This window comes from Moschus berezovskii, chromosome 5, assembly GCF_049115385.1.
Source record: "Moschus berezovskii isolate FMDL1 chromosome 5, NW_MosBer_1.0, whole genome shotgun sequence".
Classification (NCBI taxonomy): Eukaryota; Metazoa; Chordata; class Mammalia; order Artiodactyla; family Moschidae; genus Moschus; species Moschus berezovskii.
Genome location: NC_142464.1, coordinates 53,517,423 through 53,527,025, shown reverse-complemented (window position 1 = coordinate 53,527,025; position 9,603 = coordinate 53,517,423). Strand labels below are relative to the sequence as shown.

The following is a 9,603-nucleotide window of genomic DNA, read 5'->3' as shown; positions in this document are numbered from 1 at the left end:
TGAGTTCTCCATTCCATTGCCTCCTTACTCATCAGTAAGGTAGGGAACATCAGCAGAATGTGCACAAAGAAGAGAAATTAAAACAATTGAGTGAATTCTGTGCGATATCTCTGCTGTTCTGGTGGACACAAAAATACGTGTCCCAGCTAACAGACACGAATTGTGTACTTCTAGGAATACTGCATTTGAGTTAAAAAGTTCTTGCTTGTATTTGAAGTGAAGTGAAAGTCATTCAGTTTTGTCCGACTCTTTGCGACTCCATGGTCTGTCCATGGAATTTTCCAGGCAAGAATCCTGGAGTGGATTGCCATTCCCTTCTCCAGGGGATCTTCTAAACCCAAGAATTGAACCTAGGTCTCCTGCACTGCATACGGATTCTTTACCATCTGAGCCACCAGGGAAGCCCTGCTTGCATTTAAAGCTGGCATCACAATATAAAGAGGAACCATAAAATTCACACTAACAATTTTAAAATTTCAACTTAGCATTAAATAGTAATTTTTTAAAAGTCAAAAAGAGGGACCATGGTCGAAAGGAAAACTTAATATTTTTAGTACCTGTTATGGCATTTTTTCCTGCATTTTTAATGAGGGACTCCACAAATTATGTAGCTGGTGCTGTTGGTGAGTAGTGACATTAAATGAGGGAACAACCTCAAAATTTTAGGAAATAGATCTAGGAGGTCCTCATTTCCCTATGATTGAAAACAACTTGCTCCTTTGGGGTTTTGATTATCTTTTTTATTTCTCTCACTTCCCACAACCAGTAAAGAAAAAAAAAAGATACAATCAATGCAGGTACAAGGATCCAATTTTTAAAAATCAGAGTACAAAGAGGACCACAGCCCTGCCCAGGTTTAACTTACATATTTACATATTTGGAGAGGTGTGTGGTGTGGGTGTGGCTGCGGAAGCACGTTTAAAAGGCAGTATTACAAAATATACAAAGGTGGTCTTTCTTAGTAGAACCTGGCCTGGTTTCCATATGAGAGCGCTACATAACACAAATCACAGTACTACTTACTATATAACTTACGAAAAATGCTGTACAGTTGCAGGCATATAAATATAGAGTATAAATGGCTCTGTTTGGGAATCTGTATCTACACAGGGAAGGTCAGGGGAAGGCTCAGTTTGGTATCCCAACCTGCTAAAGTGATTGAGAAGCTAGAAGGGGAAGGACAGGGTCTGGGAGCATGGCTGCATTGATCCCCTTTCCCAGGCTCGGTTGAAGCTCATCTCACTCTGCAGGGAGAACAAGGTTTGTTGAGGGTAAGAAGCAATGGTCAGAGGAGGTATAAACAATAATACAGCGGGGGCTCTCGAAGGCACAGAGAAGGCATCTGGGCCAAGAAGGAGCACACTTCTTGGATCCACAGACATGCACGCACCCCACTGCCACTTGATGATCATGGTTCTGTAGGCAGTCCAGCCATGCCCTGGTTTCTACCCTCAGTGAAAAATTTGGAGCTCTGCAGACGTGGAGAGAGGGCAGATGAACCAAAGTTCATTTATGGATGGGACTATGGGAGAATATCTGGAAAGAGGTTCTGGCTTTGAGGGACGGACAGGCGGGTCCAAGTATGGACAGAAGCTGACCACCGGAAGCTGACCACCAAAAGCTGACCCAGACAGTCATTTTGTACAAGGAGCCAAGAGGCAGAGAGGTGTAGAGATGTCCTACGCTCAGGTGCTTTATGATTCAGGGGGCAGAGTGGAGGGGACTCAGAACTGGCATATCTTACTCCAGAAGACTCAGCAGGGATGATTTTTACCAGCACTAGGCTTTAGCCAGAACATATGCCTATTTGATTTTTAAATTAGCTGGGTTAAGATGCACCCAAGGCTCTTGCGGCAGAGATGAACCATCTCCCTCAAATGTTCCCCAATTCCCAGCACTCATCCTCCACCTGCCAGCTGAGGGACAGGACTGCTCTCTTACGAAAACCCTGCCAGGGGATGTGAGGAACGCTGAGAAGGGGAAAAGGCCACACCAACGGTCTTCTCCAAATCCCAGACAATTACACCATTTCCCCTGAACTGGGCTGCCCTTGGACTGTAGGAGAGCAGCTGCTCTTGGTTGAAGCAGGTCTTTGGTAAAAGAGAGAAGCCTGAGCTGAATCATAATAAAGAAAAGTGTACATGAATATGCACCTCTGAGAACCTTCCTTAAATTCCTCCCTTGGGGCTTTTCCTTTGGAAAAAGATGTTGGGGCCGGGGGAGTCCTATTGACCAACCCAACTGCGTGCTGGGGCAATTGTGATCATCTCTCTGGCCAGGTTTCACTAATTCTCTTTCAGTATTGTTTTGTGCCTTCTCGAGCCTCGAAGGCCCAGTGAGCGTGGGACTGGGGTGGAACTACTGTGTGGGCTTGATACACTGGGCCAAGGGAATGAGAGCTGGGATGGATGTCATTTCTCAATGGGGAAGGAATTCCCCTGAAATGGAGGAAGAACCAGGAGGGAGCGAGAGCGTGTGGACTATGGGGCTCCTTCCGCCTCCGGGCAGACCCCACCTACAAGGCTGTGACGCTGGAAATGGTTTTGGTGCCTGAAGCATCCGCCTCAGACTTAGTGACCCCATCCTGGGCCACTTTGTCCATGGCCAAGTTATCGAATGCCTCAGGGAACTTAACCGGCTCGTCCTTCACCTCCTCCAGGTCTTCGCAGCACTTGCTGCAACGGCAGCACTTGGAGCAGCCACACAGCTCACAGCAGACGCGGCAGCAGACCCGGCAGCAGCAGCAGCAGCGCCTCTGGAAGCAGCTGGTGAGGGAGGTGATGACCTTGTCCCAGGGCTCCAGGGAGTGCAGCCACAAGGGCAGGAAGTTCCAGCTTCGGAGCTTCTGGGGCAAGGAGCCGGGGCAGAAGGACTGCAGGATCTTGAGGACCACCACGAGTACGATCACCAGGACGATGGGCGACGCCACGCCCACCAGCACTGGCCAGCCAATCAGGGAGAGGCCAAACACGCCCAGCGGGACCAGGAAAAAGAGGACGACCAAGTAGACGATGGCGAACCAGCGGTACTTGGACGAGATGCTGCCCAGCCGTTTGGCCAGGTAGATGGGCAGGCGGGTGAACGGGATCGGGTACCACAGGATGATGCCTGAGATGTTGAAGAAAAAGTGGCACAGGGCAATCTGAAAAGCAAGGGGTTGGAGAGGTGAATGCGTCTGCCGCGCGGCGGGGTCGGAGAGAAGAGGGCGTCATCTAGAAGTGGAGCCACGGGTCTCCCTCACCTTCGCGGCTCAGCCCGGAGTCGGGGGGATTACACCGGCTGAGGGCCTAATACGTTTGTGTGTCGCGGGCGGGGGTGGGGAGAGGGGAAGGCAAGGGAAGTGACCACCTGAATCACACTTTAGTTTTCAGGGCCTGAAGTCCATTAGGCCAAATCTAACAATGAACTTCGAGAAATTGAGGCACTATGAGGTTAAGCTATTTTCCTCAAGTCACACAGATGGGAGGTGGGATTCAAACCCAGATAGCCTGGCTCCAGAGGCCATACACTTTGTACTTTCCTATATGTTCCCACCAGGCACCGAGCATGATGTTAAGGGCTTTGGACCAGCCCTATTCGATACATTAGTCACTATCCACTGAGATGTGGCATAAGCGTAAAATACCCGCTGGATTTCCAAGACTTAGTCTGAAAAAATGGTAAATGACTTTCCTGGTAGTCCAGTGGTTAAGAATCCACCGGCCAATGCAGGGGACATGGGTTCGATCCCTGGTCCAGGAAGATTCCACATGCTAGGAAGCAACTAAGCAAGCCTGTGCACACAGTTCCTGAGGCCGCACTCCAGAGCCCGTGCTCCACAACAAGGGAAGCTACCACAATGAGAAGCCCACTCAAGGCAACAAAGATAGCTCCCACTCACTGCAACTAGATAAAGCCCAAGTGCAGTGACAAAGACCCAGTGCAGCCAAAAGCAAATTAATAGATGGGTTAATAGATTAATTTTTAAATAAAGGAATAGAAAATCTCATCATTTTAATAGCAATTACATGTTGAAATGATAATGGTTCAATCAAGCACATTATTAAAATTAATCTCCCTGTTCCTTTTTGACTTTTAAAACTGCAGTACTAAAAGTTTCAGGTTTCATGAGTGATTCACATATTCTATACTCATTCTATACTTCTATCAACAGCATGGCTTTAGCCAGAGCCTCATCAGATCTTTCAAATAATCCTACTGAGCTAGAGATTATGGTTTTTCAGATGAGGGAATTGATGCTCAAAGGTTAGGTCACCTGTCCAAGGGCCCTGGGTGTATAAATGGGGGACAGTGATTCAGACATCAAAGGTCATCTTGCCTAAGGTCACCTAGCTGATCCAGGCAAGGCAGATCCCCCTGATTCTTCTCAATGCCAGGCTTAGGACACAGTGACCTCGCATTGTCCAGGCAGAGTTTGCCAAGAGGAGGGCAAGGAGACAGGAAGTTGTATCTATGTTTCTGGAATACGCTTTCCTCCTCCAGCAAAACAGCCACCTCACCTTTGTTTAAACAACCTCTGGTGACGGGACTCTGACTACCACTCTAGGGAGCAGATACCTTTGGTTGTTCTCAAATCTGTCTCCCTGAGGCATCTCCACATCACAGTTTTGGACACAACAGAGAAAAGCTTGACTTGGTTTCTTATTTAGAAATCATGTGCTTACAAGACCATGGATGGGTTTGGATCCCGCCCAGAGCCCCTGTCCCATGAAGCATTTCCTTACCTGGAGTGCACTTTTCAAAGTATTGCCTGGGCTGGCTAAGGCAGCCAAGATGGCGGTGGTGGTGGTGCCGATGTTGGCACCTAGCGTTAGTGGATATGCTCTTTGAATGGATATCACACCGATACCTGGGGGGATGAAAATAGAAAGCCCATGGCATCAGCCCCAGAGGATGGCAGGAGATGGTAACAGCAGAGGGAGACCCGGAGGAGAAACTCACCGATCAGCGGGGTCATAGCAGATGTGAACACAGAGCTGCTCTGAACGATGAAGGTCATACCTGCCCCCACAAGGATGGCCAGGTAGCCAGTCACCCAGCCAAAGGGGTAAGGGAAATCTGGAAGACAGAGGATAAGAGATGCATCACAATCCTTCTGGAGGAGGCATGGGTTGGGAGGCCCAGCTGGCATCTCCCTAGGACCTAGGTGGCACAACTAGGCCAGAGGTTTAGGTTGTACAAACTCCTCTCCACACCCACACAGAAGTCTGAAGCTGCAAATCGGATTTTTTAGCATTCTTTCACCTTGCATGGTCAAACGGTGGAAGCGAGGATGTGTTGCCAAGACAAAAACACATATTCACTGGAGTTCTGAATGCTGAACCCATCTGTTATGCATGGAATGTTTGTGTCATTTCCCCCACCCCGAATCCATGTGTTGAAACCCTAACCCCTAATGTGATTGTATCAGGAAGTGAGGCCTTTGAGAGATGACTAGGTCATGAGGTTGGAGTCCTCAAGAGTAGATTAGTGCTCTTGCCAGAAAGAAAAACACCAACACAATATACTAACGCATATATATGGAATTTAGAAAGATGCAAATGATAACCCTGTATACGAGACAGCAAAAGAGACACAGATGTATAGAACAGTCTTTGGGACTCTGTGGGAGAGGGTGAGGGTGGGATGGTTTGGAAGAATGGCATTGAAACATGTATATTATCATGTGAAACGAATCGCCAGTTCAGGGTCGATGCATGTTACAGGATGCTCGGGGCTGGTGTGCGGGGATGACCCAGAGGGAGGATAAGGGGAGGAGGGAGATGGGAGGGGGGTTCGGGAGGCGGAACTCATGTACACCCGGGACGGATTCATGTCAATGTATGGCAAAACCAACCAATATAATATTGTAAAATAATTAGCCTCCAATAAAAATTAAAAAAAAAAAAGAGTAGATTAGTGCTCTTATAGAAGAGAGAGCTTGTTCATGTGAGGACATGGTGAAAAGGCAGCCATGTATAAACCAGGAAGTGGGTCCTCACTGGAACCCAACTGTGCTGGCACCCTGACCTTGGACCTCCCAGTCTCCAGGACTGTGTGAAATAAATTTCTGTTGTTTAAACCATCCAGTCTATGAGAATTTGTTAGTGGTTGGATTAAGATGTCACCCAAATAACAAAGCACTCTGAGCATTCAGACTCTAGCTTTCCTCCTGTCTTGGTCTCCCAGTGCTGCATACCCTCCACTTTTGTTTCCACTTAAAGGAGCACTGAAGATGTGAAGCAGCTTGGAAGCCCCAGAGACCCTGTTCTTGGCACCACTAGTCCAGGACGATGCCCCGCATAGCCAACGAGCACCCAAGAATCATTCACCTCACCCTCATGACAACCCTGGGAGGTAGACATCCTCAGCCCCATCTCACAGGCAGAGTTCATGGAGTATGTTTTCATTGGCCAGGATGCCATTCTCAGCAATAGTCTCACTGGCTGTTTCAAAATACTGATGAATTTATCCAGAACCACATTTTATTCCCAAGAGCTGAAGGGAAGTAAGGGTCACAGTGGACTTCTGCTACCCTTTATTACCTAAGGAATCCTGATGGATTCAGTAAACTCCTGGGCAAACAGGGAACTTGGTCGGAAGGAAGGCCTAACTCACAACAATTTGAACTTAAGCTGACTCTTTCTCAAGGCCTTGCAAACAAGTGCTCCCCAGGCTCCACTCAAAACACTAAGGAGGATTTTGAGGGCAAGTGGTATTGTAACTTTCACAGCTTCTCAGAGCCAAGACAGAAACTCCATGTAGAGGCTGTTGCTGGAAGAGAATCAACAGGAGCTCCCCTATGGGGGAGCAGCACAGTGACGCCACCCCGAAAAGGTCCAGAATGAGAGGCAGCAAGCTTACCAGTGTTGATTGTCTTCTTGATGACAGCAGCCACCTGCCCCCTGAGCACAGAGCCCAGGAGCTTGACGATTAGGATCAGGCAGGTACAGAGAATCAGCAGGGAGGTTACCAGCAGGATGGTGCCGACAATAGCATCTGAGAGGTTGAAATTCACGAAGATGTGCCGGCCTGGAGAGACCATAGACAGCCCTTGTTAGGAGGGCATGGAGCCCTGGCGGCCACAGATTGTTATTTATTCCCCAACATCCTTCTGTCTCAAAGTAACAGAATCTTGGTTGTCAGCTTGACACAGGGCAGCCCAGAATAAAGACCATTCTTTCAAGCCTCCCTTGCAGCTAAGTATAACCCTGAGGTTGTTTAGGCCAATGGGATCTCATGAGGGTGAAGATGTAGTAAAATCCAGGGGCAGAATCAGGCCTCCAACTCTATTCTTCTGCCTCTAAATCCCATTCTGTGTTTTACCCATGATAATGAGAATACCTATAAGTATTCAAGGAGCAAGTTGGGGCTGGAAGGGCAAGTCAGAGTGGGAGCAATTGTTAATTATAAAACTGCTTGTGTTTTTTTCTTGTTTTAAGTCACTGTGTGTCCCCATGATGATTCCAGAAAAAAACATGGTTATTTTAATGGATGTACAGCAGCTACAATACAAGAGGTGATACATTCACATGATTCTGTGAGGTAAGCCACAACTGGTGTAGTAAGGTATATGGCTCAGAATTAATGTGGGGATGCATGGAGAGGAGGAGAGGCAGAGATATGCAAATGGGCACATAAGGAATAAATAATTAGAAGAACTAGCATCAGGGCCATAAGAGTCCAGAGGCAACAGTATAGCTTCTTAAAGAATTGGAGCATCAGTGCTCCAATTGGAGCAGTAAGCTCACTGCTTTCTTCAGTGCTAGAGCCCCAGTGCCTCAAATGGGACCCACTGTACAATAGGGACTCCTGACTCAAGGATGATGGTATCTGTTCTGAAGATGCCCCACACCACCTTCAAATCAGGCTGTTACCTCCCTACAGTTACTGCCAAAGAGACACCAAAGCCCATTGGGGGAGTACTCTGGAATCTGTTGATGAGTTCTGAATTGGTCTGGAACGCCCAGAAGAACTGAGTTTTCAGGTCCTAGCTCTTCCTCTTACAGGGGGACCTTGAGCCTGTCCCCTGGTTCCCAAGCCTTCTTCTGCTGTGAAAGCTCACAGCTCATTGTCCCATGTAGGACTGGTGTTCAGTGCATCTCACTGCCCTTCTTTCCTTCGCTTACTGGAGCTCCACACAGATAGGAAATAACCATCATCACCCCAGACAGCCTGTCCCAATGGCTGATGCTCTGTGAGTTCCACTCACACTTGGCAATGTTCTCCTTGTAGGTCACGTTCTTGATGGTCCAGGTGTACAAACCATCCGTCCAACAGAGGGAAGGGGAGGTGCAGTTCTCAGGCGAGGGGACGGTGACATTTCTCTCAGTCTGGGTGGCAAACATGAGAAATACTATGCATCGTCTACAACCCTCACTTCTGGTGGGGAATGGAGGGAAATTCGGGGCATCAGGGGAGACTCCGTAAGTGTGGTGCACGGCTTTCACAAGTCCCTCCATAAATGGAAGCAAGGTGGCAGCCAGAGATAAGCCAGGAGAAATGAACATAATTAGCCAGGAAAATGTGTCCATGATGTGGGCTGGTCCTGTCTGTCCTACAGCATGTTTGTCCACCTAGAATTCAAGGACTTAAGGATTCTCACTGGCTAGTTTTGACTTTTCAGGAATCCTCGATTTTTCTTTCTCCCGGCCTTTTATATGCCTAATCTGAATGCAAGATCTTGCTTTATCCAGTACAGACAGAAGAGCTAACCCAGGCAGCAATATTCTGAGACACTTACCACGTTGGTAAAAGTTTTGCACCAAATCTTGATCATACTCTTGTTCTGGACCGACTCATCATTCATTGCAATTTGGTTGAGAATATTTTTATCCAGCTGAGGAAAGCAATGGACAGAAGACAGTCGGCCCATTGTCAAAACTGATGTGGGACAGACGTTAAGAGGGGCTCTGAGGACGTGAACCAGATTGCAGCGGTGACACTCACTGCTGGATTCACCCTATCTGCATTCTCAGCATGGAGCATAGCACCTCAATGTCAGTGGGTGCTCAATAAATGAAGGACTCGTATGAACAATGGACCTGTATCTAGGAAGCATGCAGTAGAATATTCATTGGATAATCCAATAAGAGAAAAAAAATGAAGGTACGAGTGAACGAGCAAGGTCCAAGCTGGCCCCTTCTCCCCAAGGCAACATCTACAAAGCCTTCTTTCATTTATTTCAACAATATGGACAGACCCTGGTGAACAGAGGGATAACATGGGAGGAAAGGCAATAAACTCTTCCTCTCTGGCTGTGAGTAGGATGTGACTTTAATCAGTGAGCCCAGGGGTGCTGAGGTCAGAGGTGGGAACAAAGGGTCCAATGGAGAGTCCTTGAGTTTGGAGAAGCACTGACTACCACCCACCACTCCCACGCTAATAAAGTGATACACGTGTGCTGAAGTCATGGAGATAATAAACGCTAATTACTCCAGGAGAAGGGGATGGCAGAGGATGAGATGGTTAGATAGCATCACTAACTCAACAAACATGAATTTGAGCAAAATCCAGGAGATAGTGAAGGACAGGGGAGCCTGGTGTGCTGCAGTCCATGGGGTCACAAAAAGTCTGACGTGACTGTGCAACTGAAAAACAAGAACTCCATCCCATCTGCGATTC

The 9,603-nt window shown here is 47.7% G+C and overlaps 1 protein-coding gene across 1 annotated transcript in view; it reads right to left on the bottom strand.

The window, feature by feature from the left end:
• Positions 1 to 718: 718 nt before the first annotated feature.
• The window catches only part of SLC34A2 (solute carrier family 34 member 2), a 28,445-nt gene continuing 19,560 nt past the window's right edge, over positions 719 to 9,603 (bottom strand). Inside the window, exons 8-13 of the mRNA XM_055434808.2 lie at positions 8,723 to 8,818; positions 8,192 to 8,312; positions 6,844 to 7,011; positions 4,942 to 5,058; positions 4,725 to 4,849; positions 719 to 3,142 (exon numbers count right to left, since the gene is read on the bottom strand). Coding sequence (XP_055290783.2) covers positions 2,516 to 3,142; positions 4,725 to 4,849; positions 4,942 to 5,058; positions 6,844 to 7,011; positions 8,192 to 8,312; positions 8,723 to 8,818 — 1,254 coding nt within the window. The 3' untranslated portion in view covers positions 719 to 2,515. The remainder of the gene's footprint in view (positions 3,143 to 4,724; positions 4,850 to 4,941; positions 5,059 to 6,843; positions 7,012 to 8,191; positions 8,313 to 8,722; positions 8,819 to 9,603) is intronic.